This window comes from Watersipora subatra, chromosome 9 (assembly GCF_963576615.1).
Source record: "Watersipora subatra chromosome 9, tzWatSuba1.1, whole genome shotgun sequence".
Classification (NCBI taxonomy): domain Eukaryota; kingdom Metazoa; phylum Bryozoa; class Gymnolaemata; order Cheilostomatida; family Watersiporidae; genus Watersipora; species Watersipora subatra.
Genome location: NC_088716.1, coordinates 29,696,653 through 29,720,669, shown reverse-complemented (window position 1 = coordinate 29,720,669; position 24,017 = coordinate 29,696,653). Strand labels below are relative to the sequence as shown.

Below are 24,017 nucleotides of genomic sequence, written 5' to 3'. Positions count from 1 at the left end.
AGATACCGTAGACATATAAAATAAACTTTGAATTTAGCTTACTAAACACATACTTGAAGCTAAGTTTTAGTATGTATTTTACTAGGCTTCGACTTTGTCATAGGCTAAAGTATTATCGGTCATCTGTTTTTCAATTCGTTTATATTATAACTCATAAGGAATAACGCTGAACTAAGATAGTGGGCAACGTATATCTCTTTCAGACATTGTGGGAGGGATTTCGGCAAATAGCATATCAACATTTTTGTTATTTCGTCGTATTCAGTAAATCAACTGCCAAATTTTAATTTTTTGAGATCTGTTTGTTGATATCATATGGCAGAAAACAGTAAGAAAAAATTCATCCGTGTATGGGAGGACAGAAAAAAACATTGTGTTCTATATAGGAAGGCAAAAAGTTCTTATAATAAGGCATCTTAACCCGATGGAGCGCTGTATTAACCCTTTGGCTGAGTAAAAGCCCGGCAAAAACACCCGAAAGTCGTGTAATTTATTTTTCAAATTTCAATAAAATCGATATTTTATGAACATGCATAGCTCAAACCTAAAATTTCTTTCTATTAACAAAACTTTTTGTACATAAACATTCATTTACATATCTACTTCTACAAAAAAATACAACCGTGTGCAATTGTATCTGTAAGAAATGCTTGGAAGCATTTATTTTGGTAGAGTGAAACGCTATAACGTATCGCAATCGCAAAAAGGGTATACAGTACGTGTATGGTAACAGGGATGGAAATGGTAAAAGCCGCTTAACCTTGTGGTTAGGTTCGCGCGTTTACATGCTTGCAGTTGCGATCTTCGTGAGTTCAAATCAAGTACTAAGCGCAATGTTCATTCTTAGTTTTAAATCGCTACAGTTGGACACGGGGGCAAACAAAAACCTTTAAAGTTTATTAATATATATATATATATATATATATATATATATATATATATATATATATATATATATATAAGCATACGATTAGACCTAAAGTACAAACATAGTACCTGTCAATCAGCATGTGTTGAACTTGTACAATCCTAACCAGCAAGTATAAATCTCAACTAAGCTTGATATACTTGTATTAATATGTGTTTGTATTTGTATACTTTGGATCAGCCTCTTGTAACACGAAACTATTTTGATACAGGCTGGCCACTTGTTTTTATCACTCTTTAATTAGTTGAAACGCCTTCAACTGGTTTTGCTGCTGTGATAAGCTGCCAACATGGTTGGGGTGATATCCAAAATCGGTTCTTTTGCTCTCATTGCGACCAATGAGAGCAAAAGAACCAATGAGAGCTCTCAAGTCCAAGTCCAAGATAATTCAGGCAAATGTTTTCCTACCTGATCCTATTAGTAAAGTTGGTTTCATGGCTTCCCTCGTTTTTTAAACTCAGTTTACGCAGGATTACACAATTTTGGTCAGTTTGCGTGACACTTTGTTTTCAGCCTAATTCTGATGTTTCAAGTTGATTGGACCGTTAGCTCTTGAGATATCGCCAAAACACTGATGGAACTTAATATCAACCGAAAAATGAAAATGGCTGCCACCAGAAGATTGTAGTTTTTAATAACACACCTATTAAAATTCTTAGTAATGAAAATAAAAATAGAAAAAACTGTTTTTTCCAGCAACAAGAGCTTTACATTAAAACTATTTGCTTTTCATTCATAAAAATATACTTTGTATACATCAGCCATTATGTTTCCTCAGTCACCTCTCAAAAATATACATGAAAAAAACTATTTACTCTATTTGGTTTTTGTCTTTTCGTTGAGTTCTACAAATTTGGAGCTTCAAAATGATACTCAGTTCAAAAGGAGTTGTGCTACCCTAAGTGTTTCAGGTTGGATGGAGAGTTGTTGCCGTCTAGAATCAGAGATCCTGCTTGTGTATACGAAACTTGGCTTTAAAGTGTTTAATCAAAGTTTGGAAAGGCTTTTGAGCAACCTCCTTGTTTCCCTGTAGCGCTATCAGCGAAGACTTCTGTAGCATTAGAATAAGATGCAGTTGTAATTGGCAGTGTAATACTCAAGTGTGATATTTTTTCAACAGCCATCAACCGCAGGTGGCTACATTATCTGTCTCTCTGCCTCAATTCATCAGGTTACATTTGAAGATGCCACAGATGCTGCTCATGCATTTGACAGCTTTTATTCATCAACTCTTCTAATCTCCTTGTCGCCGTTTAACGCAGCATTGAGTATCTGGAACACGAGAGCTAGCGTACTGTTGATTGTTAACATCAGGAAATTCTTGACCGAGTCCCTGAGAAATTGAGCTAAACTGAGAAATTGAGCTAAACATTTATAAGACTATTGGTTGAGACGAGCATTTCGATTTACGTAACTTAATAACTTAATAACGTAACTTGTAATTTAGGTAAACTTGACAAATAATGGTGAAATAGAGTTTTCCGTGACAGTCAGAATAAAAGATAAGATAATTCTTCATTTTGTGCTTTGTAACTAGTAACTAGGAAGTTTACTATAGTTACTGAAAATGCGGGGTTTATTTTATTAAAATATTTTATTATATAAAACTAGTAGGCTTGCCAGACCTGTGCACTGTGAGAGATCATCATGAGTAATAACTATGTGCATAATTATCCCTTAGAACTGAAAAGCGCATGAGCGGTGTACATCATCTCGATACATCATACGCTCAGCTCATCTTAATGACAGACAAGGTTTCTTTAATACGGATTTCCAGCTAATTGTTGCATAGTGATGCCGGATAATTACAAAGTGTTTTGTATGCAATCAGATAGCTGCCAGATAGCTTGTTCTCTTCTCCAATTACTTCTATTCAGCCTCGGCAGCATTGATGTATTCGTAGATGTTAGAAGTCAGGGCTCAACCAGTTTAGTAATAAGTCATGTTTAAAGTTTAATAAAGTTAAAACTGGCAACATTTATAACTGGTAGCTTTGTTTTATATAATTAAGGTAATTCAGCCAAACTTTCTTGCAGATGTTTGTTAAACATTGAAGCTTGTGAGAAAACTGGTCTACACTAGAAATGTTTCTCGTGGCTTTTAGCTAAGATACATTTCATCATTCTTCATTTTTCTTAATGATCTCTGTCATGTCTGGCGACTGCTATTGATATTAAGCAGCAATTAGTGAGGTATGAGAAATGCGGCAGCAGTAATAATAGAGTTCAACTGTCAGCCAATAACTGTACAAAAAGCTAGGGGTTTTCAACTTCGTGACTGGTATGTTATTTACAAACCGACTATTCATTTTCAAATTGCAAAATTATTGTTGAGTAAATTATTTATTGCGTTTATAAATAATAATAAATTATTACATGTCGGGAAGATTTACAAAATAATAGATTGTCATTTTGAGTTCGGCAGCACCTCGCGTGACATGATAGCTGAGGAGCAAAAAGAAATATTTACTCATTGCAGCGCTTCATTTTGTGTGGCCTTTTACGAGTCGCCGGTCATCACTAAAAAAGATATCGCTATGCTGCCGATGAGCTAGAACTGCTGTAATTTGGTGATGTCAGACAAGACTTTGAAAACGTCATACACTTTAGTATTTTGATATCTTTCATTCTTGAATATCCTGCTTTGGAGTGAAAAATCTTCCCCTGTGTGGTCGCACTGTAATTGATGATTAAGACGAAAAGCACTTCAAGATATACTTCAACGAGATCACAAACAAAACGCAATCAATTTTAGAAGCGACAGGCAGCAACTCATGTAAATATTACACCCAGAGTCAGCTAGAGAGGCGCCGCCCTTATAAATTTGATAGAGGTAGACTAATTGGCAGCTATTGTATTAATAAGTCAGCGTCGTGTGCTGATATTTGATAGGCTAGTAGCTGACCTTGATATTAATCTACTAGCAATAAAATTCAGTGCCTAGAACATATTGTATGCGCAATGAGTATGTAAGGGCATCACCAGCCATAACTATGTCTGTCACACAAGGTAGACCTGAGACAAAATCATCAAGATGTTTGATGTCGTCACAGAACTGTCCATGAGTTATATGCACTACTACGCTGGCTGTTCCGTGTGCCATGACAGATCATGTGTAATAACTATGTATACAATTATTCTTGAATGTGAAAAGGTGGCAGTGGTAGCGGGCTGGGCTCTGAATCTGATTATGTAAGTTCAATTCCTGTGTGGTGCAATCTTTTTTCCTAACTCTCTTAGGATGGCTTCTGACATACAGACACTACTCTACACCATAATAGGAATTGTCTATTGCTTGGGTTATAAAGTAGTGATGGCCTAGTGGTCTAGAACTCCTGACCTGCAGACAACAGGTTGGGGGTTTAACTCCCACAAAACGGTCACTGGTGGTGGCAGGAATGACATTCAATCTTAACTTGCTTTATGCAACTTGGTGTGTCTCCAGTGGTTGATGTTGCTACTGGACTCAAACATGTCCAGCCAAGACCACAGAGACATTGTTTGTGTAACACAGGCTCTTAAAAACACACACAGTCTCTGCTTGCAGTATGATAAGTAGCCGTCATCCTTTCATCTTTGAATTGATAAAAACACCAAATATTATAATAACTCCACGGATATTCCATCTGTAAGCTACTTCAGACTCGAAAGGCTCTTAAAATGCCACTAATCTGCTCACAGCAAGCTAAGCAAAAATTTGTTGTCCATCTTTGAGGGATTTCTTACACCGTTATTCTAAAATATTCTCTGAACTGGCAGATGAAAGTACTGTTTATAATTTAGCTTATTTTGATTTCTCTTATTCCTCCAAGTCATATCACTTCCGGCCAGTATTGTGTATTTATTAGGAGTTAGCAGGCTTTATTTTTAAATGAATGAATACTCAGAGAGAGCAGCTGCCTTGTTACAATTGTTTTTTTACACAGATAATTCGGGGAGTTGTTTTCCCACTTGATCCTACGCTTGGGCGTAAACTCAGATGGGTAGTTTTGCTTTGTTAAATGTACTTTTGGGTAGGATTAGTTTTTAATGACACATTGTTTAAAACTCTTGGTAATGAAAGATCAAAAAGCAGACAAAGCTAGAAAGCTTCTCTCTTCACTGACAAGAGCTTTACACTATAAATAATTGTTTTTCTATTCATACCAGATATACAGACTCTATCAGACTCAGTGTATTACAATCATTATATTCCTTCAGATATCTCTAAAATATCACTTTTTTAAAGAGTGTGAAATAAACTATTTATTTGATTTTTGTTTTTGCCTGTGAATTCTACAAGGCTGAAGCTTCAATTCACTTGGAAAGGAGTTGTGCTATCCCAAGTTTCCAAAGTCGAGAGAAAATTGTTTATACAGGCAGGAAGCCTGTTTGTATATGCGAGATTAGACTTGAGAGTGTTAGGTGCATGTCCCCTATTATACCATAATGTGCCTTAGAAGTGGCTGGCCATCCTTTTTCATTGTAAAAAATGGCTTTATTTTAACCACACCAAATTTGCATAGGGTGTACATAATTGGAATCGTCACACCTTTCAGCAAACATTAAAATCTTGTTTTTTGATATTAATTGTTATTATTACTATCACTATTATTATCATTATTATTGTCTTATAAACTTACAGCCGAGCAATTTTAAAGAATCAGGATATTCGACCAGAAACTCCGATATCAAATATCTGGTTCGATGATTTCTGGGGAACACCTCTGAGGCACAGTGGATCTCACAAGTCATATCGACCTTTAGTAGTCCTTTCCTTCCGTATCAATTATGCATTACATCAACTCCATCCAGGTACTTTGCTAGCTTAGTCTTGAACTTGCAACTTGGTTAGAAATCATCAAGCATGGTCTCGTAAAAATATTGTTTTAAAGAAAAATAAGCTCACAGATTCAAAGATATCCAATGTATAACTATAACAAATAATATATGCAGTAATATAAATATATAATATATATAAAATAATAAATTTTTCACCAGAATGATAAATTAAATAAAAGGTTCTGATATAAAGTATATATCAGAATATGGCAAACTGACAAAAAGCATGATTTCTATTTATTTCTTTAAATTTTTTGAATACTTAGTTCCATGCATTGCAAATTTGTTTCATGTTCACTAATTCTACTTATGGTCTTTATTTACAGAAAATGGGCTAAAATATTCTAATGACTATCTAGCATGCGATATGTACAAGCAATATCATTTCATAATCGCTCATGGCCAACCTACTCTTGTTATATTTATCTGCTCAATGTATAACACCAGCTGTAAATAGCCATTTGTGATTTATACCAAAAGTTTGAGTGGAATCAATAGCAGTAAAAGTCAATGCGGTTTCTCATTGAGTAAAATGAGTGTTTGAAATTATTTCATATTACTGACCCTAGAAATAAATATGTGAGAAAAAAGGATGACATATTAGAATTGGACCACCACCCTTATTATGTCTGTGATATTATTTATGTCTGTGATACCATGTCTGTGATACCATGTCTGTGATATCATGTCTGTGATATCATGTCTGCAACATCACAGACATGATATCATGTCTGTGATATCACGTCTGTGGTATCATGTCTGTGGTATCATGTCTGTGATCAAGTCTCCCTCATCGACTTTCACCTACAGTCATTATTGTAATTGGATTATAAGATCAATGCTATTGTTAATATAGGGAGCATATTTTCCCCATAAAATGGAACAAACTACTTTACTGTTTTGACTCAACTTGTAAAAACAAAATCAACAAAACGTTTTTGGAATTTTATCCTGATCAATTAAGAGGAAGTGTTTAGCTGTTGTATCAAAATAAAGAATGAAGCATAATATAAATAAAAACAAATAGGCTACTTGGACCCATGAAAAAAATTGCTTTTGTTGAGTGTAATGTTATGAGCAAATTTGGAGTTGTCTTCTTCTTGTTATAATAGCATTTTGAGCGGAAAACCTGAAGATAAATCTAATAAAAGCTTTTTTAGCTTTTACGGATCAGCACGCAATTAGTTAGTCTCAAAAATTAAATGTTGGTGATGATCTCAGACTACATTTTCAGTAATGTGTTCATATACCCAAGGTCAATGGCTATATCATCAGCTCGATCATTGCGAAAGCTATTATAATTCCTTTACAATTGTGAAGTGGTATGCGATGGGAATTGTTACTTTCTACGGATACCCTATTCGCATTCTTTGTATGCATGGAAAGCAGCCATGACCTAGTGGTCTAGAACTCCTGACATGCAAAACACAAGTTGGGGTTCAATTCCTAAAAAGGGGACTGATGGTGACAAGAATGACATCCAACCTTAATTTTAAAATTTGTTCCATTTTAAAATTTCAAATTTTTTTAATTTTTTAAAATTTCCTTTTGAAATTTAAAATTAAATCTTAAAATTTTAAAATTTAAACAAATTAAATTTTAAATTAATTTTTAGTAATTCTAAAATTTTGAAATTTAAGAATTTCTAAAATCATTTTTAAAATAAGTTTTTAAAATGAATTTTTAAAATATGCTTTTTGTATTGTAGGCGGTTATCATCTAACAAACATAGTATGCCATGCATTAGCTACCTTCATCTACACACAAGCAATAGCTCTCATCTCACGAAGGACTTTCGTAACAACAGTTGCGGGCATTCTTTTTGCCATTCATCCTATACACTCGGAAGCTGTGGCAGGAATAGTAGGTCGTGCTGATGTTCTCTGCGGCATATTTTTCCTTCTCTCCATATTGACGTTCATGAGATACTGCGAGCTCCAAGAGTCTCAGTCTAGGCAGAGATTTATGTGGATAGCATTGACGTTCAGCACAGTTGTTGTTAGTACTCTGTGTAAAGAACTGGGGATTACAGTGTTGGGAGTTTGTCTCTCCTACTATATCTTTTACCATAACCGCCTATCACTAAGAGAACTCCTGCAGCCCGATAAGGTGAGCAAACATTTCATATATCTCATCTTGACCAACTGATAAATTAAGAAAATAATTAATTTTGTTCCTTTTGAGTTAATCAATTAAAACAAATTTACTACGAGATGACTTTGGTCAAAATTTGATTATGTATTTTCCACAGGCTGCTTTAGTACATTTGCGCAGGAGATCATATCATTAAACCTTAGGTTCATCTCATCTCTTTTACTGCGTTTCCATGCTTCGAATGTGTTTGGAGTTGCTTTCACCTCAAATCATATAAATAGTAAAATTCGAACCCATTTGACACCATTTTGCTTTGCTGTTGTGAGAGTACAATGCGTCCTCGGGTTACAACGCCCCTTTTTACGGTTTTTTTATCGTACGATGTAAAACACGGAGTTTTTTCATCTTTATGCAACATTTTCTTGTCATGCAACATCAACAAAATGTTTATTGAGATTCAAATTTGGCGGTCAATGTGCTACATACGTCGGAATAACGAAGATGACGATGTGCTAATTGCTGAAATCCCTCTTACAATGCCTGAAAGAGATACAATGTTCGCACTCTCTCAGTTGAGCATTCTTTGTGTTTTGTAAACGCTTGACACTCCGTAAGTTAAATTAAAATTAGTGGAAAGTAAGTGAAAGGTGAAACTTTATCACGCATTTTAATGTTTAATATAATATTTACTATAAACTTTAATTCATTATATGTATGTAAATATATAACTACATAGGCCTATATAACTTTAACTCGTTAGCCATGGGTACTAAGATTAGAAAGAATTAGGATTATATTCCTAAAGAAGAGGTAAGAATCATAACCATAATCATAAGCAGATCATAACCTTGAAAAGATCTATGCATGTAGTGCAACTTCAAATCATTGAAACGGTAGGGTGCAAATTCATCGGCAGCAGGCAACTCCGAAACCATTTGAAGCATGGAAACACAGTGTTTATCAAGTCTTTCACTGTGATTGGCAGACTGATTGTTAACAATGTTTATCAGCATATGGCATAAGAAATAATGAAACAATCTTTAACTTTATCTTCAAATTGATTTGCCAAAAACATTAAAACTTCACCATAAAACGACTAACAGTAGATTGTTCTTTCCTGTCTATTTATTTTACCAATCGAGTTTACTTGTGATAAAAATGTTTAGTTATGGTTTGTAAGCAGTCAATAAGCAATATTAAATATGTGAAGTGGTATTTCAACAATATATTCACCCACACAACTTGCAATAAACAAAAGGGTGTAATCTGCAGATGGTGCAGAAACCTTGACAAAATTGTCAGTTTTTTAGCTTTTAAATCATATTTTTCTGGACAATAAATTCCTGATAACGTTTTTTAGTAGCAATCTTTGTTAGTAGCCCTCTTTGTTAGTAGCCCTCTTAGTTAGTAGCACTCTTTGTTAGTAGCTCTCTTTGTTAGTAGCACTTTTTGTTAGTAGCCCTCTTTGTTAGTAGCACTCTTTGTTAGTAGCACTCTTTGTTAGCAGCCCTTTTTGTTATTGGTCCTCTTAGTTAGTAGCACTCTTTGTTAGTAGCCCTTTTTGTTAGTAGCCCTCTTTATTAGTAGCACTTTTTGTTCGTAGCTCTCTTTGTTAGCAGCACTCTTTGTTAGTAGCCCTCTTTGTTAGTAGCACTCTTTGTTAGCAGCCCTATTTGTTAGTAGCACTCTTATGTTAGTAACCCTCTTTGTTAGTAGCTCTCTTTGTTAGTAGCACTCTTTGTTAGTAGTCCTCTTTGTTAGTAGCACTCTTTGTTAGTAGCACTCTTTGTTAGTAACGTTCTTTGTTAGTAACATTCTTTGTTAGTAACATTCTTTGCCCATGACAAGATTGCTACATTTTCACAGGTAAAAATGGCAGCGGAACCAGTATTGTTACTTCTACCCTTTGGAGTCAGCACCTTCATAGCAAGACTTTATTTTATGGGCTACAGTCCACCATCATTTAGTCCTGCTGACAACCCTGCTGCCGACAGCGACAGCTTGCTCACTCGTACTCTTACATTCCTCTATCTTCCCGTGTTCAACTTTGTATTACTAGTATACCCGGCAATACTTAGCTTTGATTGGTCAATGGAGGCCATAACTCTATTAGAATCTCTGACAGACTATCGTGTTATCTCCATTATTTCATTCTATGCCAGCTTATGTTGGCTAGTCAAATACAGCCTTAGTTACTACTGCGCATCAACAGAAGAGTGTGACAACTCCTTAATCTCATCACCTCAAAAACACAAACACTTTGCTACTCTTGAAAGTAAGGTGAGAAATGGAGATGGTTATCACAGCACTTGGGCAAACATTATACATCGTCGATGCCGTAAAGACTCCTCCAGTTCCTCAGAGGTTTCCAGGTGCTCTTACAGCGTGTAGCTATAAGTGTATTGTGGGTGAATGTGCTTATACTTTTGTGTTCAGTATTTATATAGTAAAATTTGTAAATTAGGTGATTAAATGCCAATTGACTATTGGACCAAAAAATTTGTCAGGAAATATGAATCTCTTTTGTAGCAACAGCTAATGGTGCATGTAACTAACCCTGGTTTTTAAAGCAAGGCACTCATATTTTCAGACAAGTTCAATGCTTCCTACATCTTACATAATGCTTTCGAATTCTCTTTGTGTACTCTGAAGATATGTACTTGGTAAATATTAAAAAATATTTGTCTTTTACCGCAGTAGACGATAAGCATTTGTGTAGTCTTCTAACTATTCACAACCTTGGAGTAATCCTCTCTATGTGGGTTTTAGTAATATGTGACTGACACAGCGATTAATCTGTGGATGACTCGCAAACGATTCCAAAAAACCATTTTAGCATACATCAAGGGTACTTGTTACAACAGACCATTTGTTTGTCACAGCCTAAAACATTAAAATACATGTATCTATAAAAATCTAAGGCCATAGCTTTTAATGATAAATCACCACACATGCCCTCTTTTACTCTCAGTGCGACTTACCCGACTACTATAGTATACCCTTGTATACTCATGTGACCTTTAGCCAATGGACTGCTGACACTAAACTAACGCTGTCTTTGTAAATCGGCCTGATCTCTAGCCTCTCAAAGTCAGCTAACAAATAGAGCTGAAGAGGAACATACATGTACATATAGATCCACTGTTTAAACCACCTATTTGATTGATTTTCTAAAAGATTGACCATACAAAATGTAAAATTGCAATAGGTAGTACATTAGTTGATCCACAAAATTTTCCCCAATTTGTCTTTTTTTAACCATTCCATGATATCTCATTACGTATGTTCATTAGCGTTGAAGCGATATGTAACTGTACCAATTATAAAACAGTGAGTTCAATCTGTGAGTGCAACTCAATCTACATATATCTGTACTGCTCTCTATGTGTATAAGAAACCACATTTATAAACACCCCACAGTGTTATTATACACAATGAAGAAACAACTCCAATTAAATATTAACAAAAGAGGCATTCATAAACCAGTAGAGATGCCAAGCTTTAATCTCACTTTAATCTTTAATCGCATAGACATCTCACTTTTTGTACTTGCCTTAAGTTGTGTGACTGCTAAAAAGCCACCAAGTTTTGACACACGTCAATGTGTATCCAAACCGGATGGTTTAAAATTAAATACTATATTCAACTACATAAATATGTATTTAAATATAGATTTATATCAATAGATATACAACTGTATATATACAGTTTGTCTGTTGTTACAAAGACAGGTTCATTTATATTAATAAATATTTTTTCTTTCTTAGTTATGATGAAAATCAGAATGAGTTACACGAGGCGCCTGCAGCCTCCTCTACAAACTCTCATCGACACCATGGAATCATGATTCTCAGTCTATCAATGCTCATATTGCCATTCCTGCCAGCGACAAACCTCTTTTTCTATGTCGGGTTTGTGGTGGCTGAAAGAGTCCTGTATATCCCTAGCATGGGATTCTGCTTGCTAGTCGGGGAGCTTGCATACCAACTACACAAAAAGATCAAGCGTAAGGTGAGCCTCTAGAGAAACTGTTCCAGGTCATCTATTTGTGGTTCTTGTACAATTTCTAAAGAAACACGAATAAAAAGTTTTACTCACTTAACTCGCTATTTGGTCACTATATTGTCGTTAAAAGATGAAATACTAAACTTTTAGAAAAACAAGCAGATTTTATTAAAAGCATTTCTTGTTGGTGCGGGCATTCTTCTGGGCCTAAGATGTTACTTGAGGTGCCTAGACTGGAAGTCAGAGGAACAGCTTTACAAGTCAGGTACCAATACCATTTACCATTATTATTCAATGTCAGTGTACTAACACTTCTCCTTAGCAACATCTCTGTTTACCAACTGCTCTCCATAGCAACAGCTGTTCGTAGCGACACCGCTGTTTACTGACAGCTCTCCTTAGCAATCCCTTTGTTTAGCGAATGACTTTCTGGTCATCATGGCAAACTGAACTCTTGCTGACCCTGTTAGATATAATGTTTTTATACTCATCCTGCTCTGACTGTAGAACACATTGCTTTTACATTCACAAGATATAAGCATTATCAATCAAAAATAAAACAGTTGAGTACATGCTCTAAATGAAGTTATGGTAATTCACATTACATTACCACAAAATGTAGCTCACAAGGATTTGAAATATAGCATTCAAACAGTATAGCAATGATATGAAATGCAGCGTTAGAACAGTATAGCGGCATGATTCGCCTATTTGAAACGATTTTGTAATTGTAACTATAATCAAACCTTGATATTCAAGTTAATTCGTTCTTATAGTCACTTTGTATGTCAAAGCTGTCATATATCGGAGCAAATAACAAATATTCATATATCAATACAATGCACATTGCTCATATATCAATACAATGCACATTGTTCGATTTATTTCAAAGCTCCAAAAAGCAATGGTAAATACTTGAAGTAGTAGGACATAATATTACAATAAATTGATTGTATATAATTATGTGAAACACTAAAATACAAACTTAGACTATATGTGAAATCAATGATATACAGCCCAATAATATACAGGGGTCTGTATATCATTGGTGAAACTAAACACTAAATCAGTGAAAAGGTTTTCGGGGATAAAGACACAGGAAGGGAGGCTAAGGCAGTAAGGAACTGTAGGCTAAGGCAGTAAGGAACTGTAGGCTAAGGCAGTAAGGAACTGTAGGCTAAGGCAGTAAGGAACTGTAGGCTAAGGCAGTAAGGAACTGTAGGCTAAGGCAGTAAGGAACTGTAGGCTAAGGCAGTAAGGAACTGTAGGCTAAGGCAGTAAGGAACTGTAGGCTAAGGCAGTAAGGAACTGTAGGCTAAGGCAGTAAGGAACTGTAGGCTAAGGCAGTAAGGAACTGTAGGCTAAGGCAGTAAGGAACTGTAGGCTAAGGCAGTAAGGAACTGTAGGCTAAGGCAGTAAGGAACTGTAGGCTAAGGCAGTAAGGAACTGTAGGCTAAGGCAGTAAGGAACTGTAGGCTAAGGCAGTAAGGAACTGTAGGCTAAGGCAGTAAGGAACTGTAGGCTAAGGCAGTAAGTAAGTTTGGCAGTAGAGTAAGTGACAGAAATAACTTTCTTTAATTCACGCCAACTATAGTTTATTATACTAAACTATAGTTTAGTATACTAAACTATAGTTTAGTATAATAAACTATAGTTTAGTATAATAAACTATAGTTTAGTATAATAAACTATAGTTTAGTATAATAAACTATAGTTGGTGTGAATTATATATACATGTTTACTATTTTAATGTGTTATTTTTAAATTTTTACCTTTCCGCCACAATTACTTGCATAACAGTAATTTTTCAAGAATTTTTGATGTTGAGAAAAATATATGCTAAATTATCTCTTTCTGGCAAAGAAATTGTTTCCATGTCTGATTGTAAGTCGAGGTTTAACAGCATCACAAGGTCTACACGCAGATGATGTTGAGAATTGTGTGAGCAATCATTCAAAGACTAAGTATGGTGTCTGCTTCATTTCCTGCGAGCAGAGATCGCGTGCGTGCGTGTTGTTTAAGAGCCAGTGTAATACCAACAATGGTTCTGTGATATTGGTTAGACATTTCTGAGTCCAGTGACAAGGGGAGCCTCAGCAGCTGGAGACATGTTCAGTTACAGAGAGCAAGTTAAGGGTGGATGTTATAATGTCACAACTGGTGGCCTTTCTTGAGAATAGAACCCCAGCCTGTTGTTTACACATCAGGTGTTCTAGACCACTAGACCACGGTTGCTTTCCGATTACTGGTGAATTATTCCTCGGGTAACCTGTTACTTTAGCCTGATCATGAGCAGAATGTACAATCGTAACAGAAGTAAAATCTCTTTTTCTCTATTTATGTAGGTCTAGCCATTAACCCGGCTAAAGCCTGGGGAAACTTAGCAAATATTCTCAACAACAGAGGTGATGTGAGCGGAGCAGAAGCCGCATATAGGTCAGCGCTGTCTCACAGAGGGAATATGGCCGATGTTCACTACAACCTTGGCATTCTGCTGCAGGTAAGTACTAGTGCTAAATAAAATATCTCAAAGTATTAACCATATTTCATCTACATGTAGTTCAAGTCAAATATATTATACATGTTATACATACGTATAAAACTCGGTGTTTGCCTGTTGTCTGTTGTTTGTCTGTCCAGTTATAGCGATAAAGTTTTTGGGAGCGAAAAATCTGCTTTCAACTGGATTCGAACTCCAGGTCTGCAGATAGGTGTGCGTCTCTAGATTACGTGTCCAACTGGCCATAGCCGTGTGAGCATATTCATTACATCGATTAAAATAGTCACGCTTAAAGCGCTTGGCAAAATACTATTGGTTATTAGCTAGCACTGGCTTCAAACACGGCTCTTATTATAGTAAAGATTTAGACTAGCTTCCTCAAGTTACTTTGACTGAGTTACTCAAATTCATGCGCGGGTTATTATTTTTTTTATTCGCGCAACGCTGGTAGTTTAGCTTGTGCTATATATAGTATGGTTAAATTGATTTTTTTTTTAAACCATTCCAAGCTGAAATAATAATTGTCATTATTCTTTAGAAAATAAGCGCTTAGTCTTAGCGGTTTATGTGAAAGTACTTTTTTTCTAGAATGAGAAACGTTACGAAGAGGCCCTGATGGAATACAGCATGGCTATCAAGTGTAGACCGAAGCTGACAGTCGCACACTTAAACAAAGGAATAGTGCACGCATTGTTAGGCCAACACACAGAAGCTATCCAGGTCAGTAATATAAAAACTATCTCTCTTACTGGTTACATCTATAGAAAACATGGAATTATATTCATTTTGAATGTTCTTCTAATAATCATTTGCTATTTTGCATCGAACATTTTAATGGTGAAAAAGGTGTCATATCGTATCGTTAATATATGCACCAATATATATGCAGTGCTTTAGAGTCTCAAGTAGCTTACAGATGGAATATCCATAGAGTTATTATAATATTTGGTGTTTTTATCAATTCAAATATGAAAGTATGCCATCTGCTAGCTTACTGCAAGCAGAGACTGCACGTGTTTCTAAGAGGCTTTGTTACACAAACAAAGACTCGTGGTCTTGGCAGGACACATAGATGTAATAAACCCCAGTTTATTACATCTATGATTGGACATGTCTGAGTTTAGCAGCAAGAAACCCCAACAACTGAAGACATGCCCAATAGCAAAAAGCAATTTGAAGTTGGATGTCATTCTGGTCACTGCCAGTGACCTTAGTTGGGAATTGAACCCCAACCTGTGTTTTGCAGGTCTGGCGTCTAGACCACAGGCTATAGAGACCATGGCTGCTTTCTATCTGTTTAATATAACCTTTAATATATCGAAGAGTTATGGTAGATACTTGCAAAACTTGCAAAACAAATTAAATGAATAACAGTTTGTTCTTATGGGAATGTTTGGCTTCAACATATGAAATAGTTTTTGGAACAAATAGAACTTTTATATAAAGGTATTGCTGTAACGCTACACTATATTGCTGTTCTTATGTACTAATGGCCAATTACTTAACCTTTTTAAAGCAATTGTTAGACTAATCAATCACATTTGTTTCAAAATCCTATAGAGACATTCAATCACCACGCTTCCATTGTGTGGTTGCTGCGGATTTGGAATGGGGCATGTAGAGTTACCCTGCAGGTGTTTCAATGAACACTCATATGTGGCAGATGAATGTGGGAGCTTGTTAAAAGGATAAGGTGTTCTCTGCCAGAAGTCATAGCGCCGCACTCGGAGCTACTCGTATCAAAATAGGAATCTCTTAAATGTAAAAAATGTTTAAAAATGGAATAATTTGAGCAGGATTTTTTGTGCATCATTCGCGAGTGCTGTTTTTATTTTTCTCAAACATGAAACATTTGATAAAAATTTGCGAGTAACAAAACTCGCGGATTGGTGCAGTTTCCATCTTGCCGATGATAGAATCCATCTTGCTGTGAATTAACCGTGTCGTGGAAACATGGTGCATGTTTCCTTGAAAGGACACGTTATTGACTCGAGATCTGGGCGAACAACAATTGAAAATATGATTGTTACCCTGTTGCAGTCGTATAAAGACACAACAGTCATTGATACGTCTGGCCTGAAGGAGCCTCGCATGCATGAAACAGCTAAGATATCGGCTCTCTATAATCTTGGGCGACTGCATGCAGAAAGGAAGGAGTACACATTAGCAATTTCTACTTATAAACATGCCCTAAAAAGGAGACCGGAGTATTACTCCCCTCAGAGCATCTACAACTTGCTAGGTTAGTAGGCTACAATTGTATAGTATGAGGTTTTCAGCCTCTTCAGAAAAAATACTCTGGCAGCAGGTAACTGTAGTAAAGAGCCATTCATTACTTAACTTGCTAGTAATTTCTATGTCAATCTGTCTATGCAGCCAATAATCTTCAACCCTAATCAATTTTTGTATACTCCTTTATAACTAGCTAAGGGAGAGTTGTAACTCACTAACTAACCAATTTAGCTACTAATGATTCACTAAATGACTAAGAAAGACTTATGACTCACAGTGAAGAGAGACTCATGACTCACAGTGAAGAGAGACTCATGACTCACAGTGAAGAGAGACTCATGACTCATTAAGGGAGACTCATGACTCACTAAGGGAGGCTCATTACTCACTAACTAAGAGAGACTCATGACTCGCTAACTAAGGGAGACTAACCATGGTCGGCTCAAGACCTCGTACAACATTACTAACCACAAGTGAGCATTTTATATGTGTGGTTCATCTTTTACAGGAGAAGCATACTTCCACAGTGGCAAGTTAGACAATGCAGAATGGGCATATCGCAGATCAATAGAGGCAAAGTCTGACCACCTACCTGCACACCTCACAATGGCCAGGCTTATGAACATAAAGGTGCATGTATACCTTGTGCTAGTGTTGTTTATCAAATTTCTTATACATATTTTATATTCACATTTTATATTCACATATTATACATATTCACATTTATATTCACATATTGTATTCACATTTTATATTCACATATTATACATATTCACATTTTATGTTCACATCTTATATTTACAATTTATTTTTAGGTTCTCGATGCATCAAGGTTTAAAAAATATATAGAGACACCATGAAAATAACATGCTGTAGAATTTTCACTAAATTTAACGTTTTTTATTTTAGAAGCTATATGATGATGCTGAGAACTGGTACAGAAGAGCTCTCCAGATTGATGCAAATGATACACAAAACTATTACCACTATGGTAAGATTGAGTTCTTACTGACAGCAGACCGTTATAGTGCTAGGCCATAATAGTGCTAGACCATAATACTGCTCGACCATTATAGTGCTAGACCATATTAGTACTAGACCATTATAGTGCTAGACCATAATGCTGCTAGACCATTATAGTGCTAGACCATTATAGTGCTAGACCATATTATTGCTAGACCATAATAGTGCTAGACCATAATACTGCGAGACACTAATAAGGTCCCCTGAAGTAGTATCAGACTGAAAACAGCCCTAAATCACATCGGTGGTAAACTATAGCGTATGAAGAATGCGCTATGAAACATAGTTATTAAAAATCTGATCAAGCCAAGGCAACTAGAGGTGGAACGAGACAGGTTTTTTAAGTTCGAGACGAGACTCGAGACAGCATCTTGTAAAAATTCGAGACTCGAGACACGAGACAGTAAAATAATGAGCATTTGGTCATGATTTCACTACACAAGTACTAGCGTACATACTTAGAATATATAAAATTGATAAACCTCTTTTTAAATTGAATTTTCACCTGGTGTAAACGATTTAAATACAACATTTTAATAGTGATATGCATGTAGTTTTTGTAAACAAAAGTGACACAAACAGCTCTAAAATACTGAAGTTATATATTTCTAAGAATTTTGAGCTTTATTGATAATAATTATTATAAACATATTGCTTTATACATGCACATTTTTACCATCTATTGAATAGGTCTTACTTTTTAATGTAATGTGTAATGAAACCGATAGCCGTCGCTCTACAAAGAAATACCGCAACTAAAAGAACACACGATAACACTTTCATTCTTATCGTTTCAACAATGTTAAGTTTTGTTTGTGTATTAACTGTAGTATGTGAATTATATTTAAATTGTACTCATGAAATTATATGAATTACTGTACACATGTACATGTATATTCTTATATTGAACTAACAATAACGTCACTATTAACCGAACAAGGACTATGGTCGACACAGCCTTTCGTTTGTTTCTCCGTGTGCGGGCAAGTTTTACCCGCAATTGGTAGTATATAAAAGAGGCCCGAATTTTATGAAGGGCAGTTGGCGTTTAGACATGATACGATAAAATACAGACATGTTACCCCCAATAGTCTTATTTATTAAATTGGATTATTTGGAGGGTAATTGGATACACCCGGTATCTGTTTTAAGGACACAGAACCGAACTACAATATATTAACAGGTCCGTTGTCCGGAATACATGATTAGACTCGGTGGCCAACATAATCAATATAAACAGGTAGTAACGGACCGGGTATAACTTTAAAGGCAGTTGCCTGCAATCCATTACAATATATGGCTTGTTGCTACCGCAAGAAGCCATGTTTTAACGACCGTGCACAGGCGCTTTAGTTCTATTTCCTGTCTCGAGTTTGGCAATAGTTAAGTCGAGACGAGACCGATACGAGACAGGTCGATACTCGAGACGCCTCGTGTCTCGTTCCACCTCTAAAGGCAACTCCTATTCCACCAAGACCTTGTTTGTTCTATTGTATGCCTAAGGAGGTGGGAGTATCTCGCAAGGTCATTGCATCCCTAAAACATATTCAAGTACACAATGCATTATGTTCCTTCAAAGAAAGGAAGCAGTGATCTACATCAACCGTGACCTAGTTTAGCCGGTTTCCAGAGAATGACTGTATTTGTTTTTTAGCCTTGTTTCTCAGCGAGCATGGTCGTCACCAAGAAGCGCTTTCTTTGTGGCAAAAAGCGTGCTCTATTTCTCCTTCTGATTTCAACACAGTGTTTAATTTGGCCAATGCTTTCCGACAAGTAGGTCTTTTTGAAGATGCTGTTGAACAGTATGAAAAGGCGGTATCCTTGGCCCCACAGGTGGGTTTGGTCTTAAGTGCTTCTAAAATCTTCTTACAGAAGTCTGACGGAAAATAGTTGAAAATGCAGCTTATTAGGTTGATTGATTTTATTTACATACATATATACATAGTTATAACTGGTCTTCTTTTTGTCTGTTTGTTTGTCCTCTATAGGAACTATCTTCTAATTTAACAACCTGTCTGAAAATTTGCATGTAGTTTTTTTTAATTCTCTTCCAAGTTTCCGGCATAAAGATCTTTTTGGGTTACCATCTATAATGGGTGTCAGAGATGAAAAAAAATTATTTTTCAATGAAAATGATGATTTTATAATTAATGAGATGACAAAAAAATGTTGGTCAATTTGGGATTTGAACTCGTGACACTGTACCTATTAAATTTAAAGTCTAACCACCTGAGCTAATGAGCCACTTTTGGAAACTGCATAATAATTGGACCATCTCTCTTGGGTAAATTACCTATTTCAGGTTTTTCAACACACATGCACTTCCAGAAGTATTTTGAAGGGGATATAAAGGGAAGACCTTAATTGTCAGCTTCATTTATAGTTTTCATTGCACAGTACAACATTGCTTAAAAGTATGTTCAGTACTTAGTGTTTATATTCATTGAAAGTGATAATGGTTTTGAAAGGGGCATATAGAAGACAAAAAATATTGCCAATAAGGAAGTACTGTCTCTGATTCGCATCATGAAATATTATTCTAAGTGTTATCTCATTTGAAATTATTATTTTATAGTCGGATTAAAGTGTTGGTTTTATAAAAGTTATTAACAAATATTATGATTGATGGAAAAATTGAAACGTAAACCATGTGCAATTTTGATTTTATGGAAGTGTTCCAGGCATAGAGTTATCTCTATAACTCTATGGTTCCAGGCCACACCAGGTTTTTCTGCTAATTATTGTTAATACAGCTCCTCGCATGATAGACTTGGTGCATTCAGATGAAGTGACTATGCATGGTTACTGGGACTATAAAAGACTGTACATTTGTCTTTTTAGAACTGACCTCAGGCTAACATTTGTGGTTTTTTAACAAGCTAAAAGGTTTTTGTTTACAAAAACCAAAAATTTCAGAACTATCAATCTATTTTTCGACATAAATAAACAAGCAGAATGATTAGCTAACAAAATAAAACAAGAATAGCAACGGAAAAACTGCAGAGACCATCTCATTATTACAGACTGTTTATTTACAACATAGCAAATTTGGGCCCTTCAGACACTAAAAAGAAACAGGGCAACTAATAAACAATTTCCTAAGTAATTTGTAGATGCAAGTCACACAGAGTTTGTATTCAAAAATATTTGTTCACATTTTTTAACTCAAGCTAAAATCTTCTCTCCAATACACGACATCAAAAATTCTTAAAAAATTACAGTTCTCTAAGTAATTGTGAAGGAATAATAAAGATTTAAAAATACAAAATTAAAATATGAAATAAGTACGTATTCATGCCAATTATAGTTTATTATACAAAACTACAATTGGTACAAGTCGAGGTTATTTCTTTTGTTATTTCTGACATTAACTCTACCACAAAACTTACACAGAGTTGGGTGAAGCTGTTTTTCTATACACGCTGGTTTTTACAAAACAATAAAATATGTGAAGTTGTTCCCTCTTTGCAAAAAATTTGCCTACACTTCCGTTGCTGTGTCTCAAGATAGGTTTTTGTGTTATGCTGTGAATCTCTATGTCTATGAATCCTATGAATATATTTTAGTCAGCAACGGCTCATATGAATCTCGGAGCTATCCATCACATGAGCAAGAACTATGACCTAGCTGAAAAAAGTTATACGAGAGCGTTAGAGTTGGATCCAACAGACAATGTTGCACAGAGTAACCTTAAAAAGCTTCAAAACATTATGCTCCGTTCGAAAGGCTAAAATGAGATTTTATTATTATGTAGGTCAAGAAATGTAACGGCTTGTTACAAAAAATATGTATATTAAACAAAAAATATGTAAAATATTTTTAGATAAATGTATTTCTGTAAATAAAATTTTTTTTAGTCTTTTGTTACTAGATGCATTACTCTCTACTTATAATGTACATACATATTTATTTAAAGATCTACATATGTAATAGAGTTCTTTGTTATTGCAAATTTAATTTGCCGGTAAGTTCATCCCAAAGTACACTGATAATCAAATGTGTCACATAAACTAATCTATCAATTATAACAATCTGTCTCTCTGCTTTTCTCAAGTATTTTCTTTTTAGCTTTATGGATTAGTCTTATCTGTGGTGCTACCCATGTTTCCTACACAAGTTTTGCTGTTTAATACCTGTTGATGCATGTCATAAATAGATTGTCACTATTATGTCAACTTTCCCTTTTCAAAAGCTCTTCTGCTCCATGTGAAGCTAGTCAGACTCTGTTTTTCTATACATGCTTATTTTTACTTGACAATAAAATATGTGAAGTTGTTCCCTCTTTGCAAAAATGTGGATTACATGACTATCATTAACAGCATGAGGTTTTAGAATGAAGCACTCTATTTAATATGCTTTTGATTTGAGGTCGTCAATCATTTATTTCATAATGAAGTTGTAGGACTGTCTAACCATGATACTAGAACTATTGAACCAGAACTATAGAGCAAACAGTAGATATGATACTACATAGACATAGAGCATACGCCATACAGTAGATATGATACTACAAAACTATAGAGCATACTATAGAACATACAGTAAATAGGAGATATGATACTACATAGTCGTAGAACATACAGCAGATAGGAGATATTATACTACGTAGACATAGAACATACAGTAGATAGGAGATATGATACTAAATAGCCATAGAACATACAGTAGATATGAGATATTCCCACGACCACACGAGCGAATACGAAGTTTGGGAGTTTTTATGATAAATGCATGTGCACACAACTTACGAAAATTACTCATCAACAATGAGACGAACCCTTGTATCAAAATTTCATCGACAAATTTAACCATCGTTTTGTAGAGTCGTTAAAGTATAATAACGATACAAAACACATACAAACCTATTTAAAGATGTTACCGTCTTTGTAAACCGTCGGTGTTATCTTGTTTGTGATATTCTTTTTGATACTTTTTGATATTGTTAGCTATGACATTTTTAAATGTAAACAAAATTGTTCATTGGTTTTCTACTATTACTGTATTACTATATTAATAGCATTGATTATTCTAATAATATCAGTGCATTTTACTTCTAATATTGCATTTCTCCTATTGCAGGGGGAAAGATATAAACATATAATCTTTTCCTTTCATTATTGCCGTTTGTCATGACCAAACACTTTTTTAAATAGATTTTCTAAAAATCTATATAAATATCACTTCTTGATATTGTTAGCTATGACGCTTTGAAATGTAAACAAAATTGTGCATTGGTTTTATATTATTACTATATTAATTAATAGTATTGGTTATTCTAATAATATCAGTGCATTTTACTTCTAATATTAATAATATTCTCGTAGAACATAGAGTAGATATGAGACTACAAAGAGATAGACCATGTAGATCTAGCTTTATAAGGGTCTTGCATTATAATGGTCTGGTATTATAATGGTCTGGTATTATAAGGGTCTTGCATTATAATGGCCTGGTATTATACTGTTAAACCATTATAATGATAGACCATTATTAATGGTAGACTAGAAATTCCACTGCCATACAGCCCACGACTAAAGTGATATTGGAAAAAAGAAATGGTACTGATGGTTGACAAATGCAATATTAGCAGTCAAATGGCACTGCAGTGCAATAGGATAACTGCAATGGTAGCTGTAATGTACTGGGTGTGGGTGTTATTATATACAACCAACAGCAATAATGAAAGGAAAAGATTATATGTTTATATATCTCCACCTGCAATAGGAGAAATGCAATATTGGCCAATAATAGAAGCAAAATGCACTGATATTATTAGAATAACCAATATTATTAATATAGTAATAATATAAAACCAATGCACAATTTTGTTACATTTTAAAACGTCATAGCTAACAATATCAAGAAGTGATATTTATATAGATTTTTAGAAAATCTATTTAAAAAAGTGTTTGGACATGACAAACAGCAATAATGAAAGGAAAAGATTATATGTTTATATCTCTCCCCCTGCAATAGGAGAAATGCAATATTAGAAGTAAAATGCACTGATATTATTAGAATAACCAATATTATTAATATAGTAATAGTAATAATAGAAAACCAATGAACAATTTTGTTTACATTTAAAAACGTCATAGCTAACAATATCAAAAAGAATATCACAAACTTAGTAATACAGTAATAATAGAAAACCAATGCACAATTCTGTTTACATTTCAAAACGTCATAGCTAACAATATTAAGAAGTATAAAGAAGAATATCCAAACTTATAATCAAATATCGTAATCTCATAAGAATCGTTAGAAAAAATATCATGGTCATTTCCTTTACTGCGTTGGACATCAGTTAGGATACCAAAGTACTCAAATGTGTCTAAATTGTCAGATACTTTGAAATCGGCAAAAATGAAACGATTTCAGTACTCCTACGTTAATTACAGAAACCTTTGGCAAT

The 24,017-nt window shown here is 34.8% G+C and overlaps 1 protein-coding gene across 1 annotated transcript in view; it reads left to right on the top strand.

The window, feature by feature from the left end:
* The window catches only part of LOC137403529 (protein O-mannosyl-transferase TMTC2-like), a 51,733-nt gene extending 29,854 nt beyond the window's left edge, over window positions 1-21,879 (top strand). Inside the window, exons 4-15 of the mRNA XM_068089468.1 lie at window positions 5,552-5,721; window positions 7,457-7,857; window positions 9,709-10,214; window positions 11,610-11,853; window positions 11,998-12,112; window positions 14,193-14,347; window positions 14,936-15,067; window positions 16,388-16,589; window positions 17,088-17,209; window positions 17,489-17,570; window positions 19,257-19,435; window positions 21,169-21,879. Coding sequence (XP_067945569.1) covers window positions 5,552-5,721; window positions 7,457-7,857; window positions 9,709-10,214; window positions 11,610-11,853; window positions 11,998-12,112; window positions 14,193-14,347; window positions 14,936-15,067; window positions 16,388-16,589; window positions 17,088-17,209; window positions 17,489-17,570; window positions 19,257-19,435; window positions 21,169-21,333 — 2,473 coding nt within the window. The 3' untranslated portion in view covers window positions 21,334-21,879. The remainder of the gene's footprint in view (window positions 1-5,551; window positions 5,722-7,456; window positions 7,858-9,708; window positions 10,215-11,609; window positions 11,854-11,997; window positions 12,113-14,192; window positions 14,348-14,935; window positions 15,068-16,387; window positions 16,590-17,087; window positions 17,210-17,488; window positions 17,571-19,256; window positions 19,436-21,168) is intronic.
* The last annotated feature ends 2,138 nt before the right edge of the window (window positions 21,880-24,017 follow it).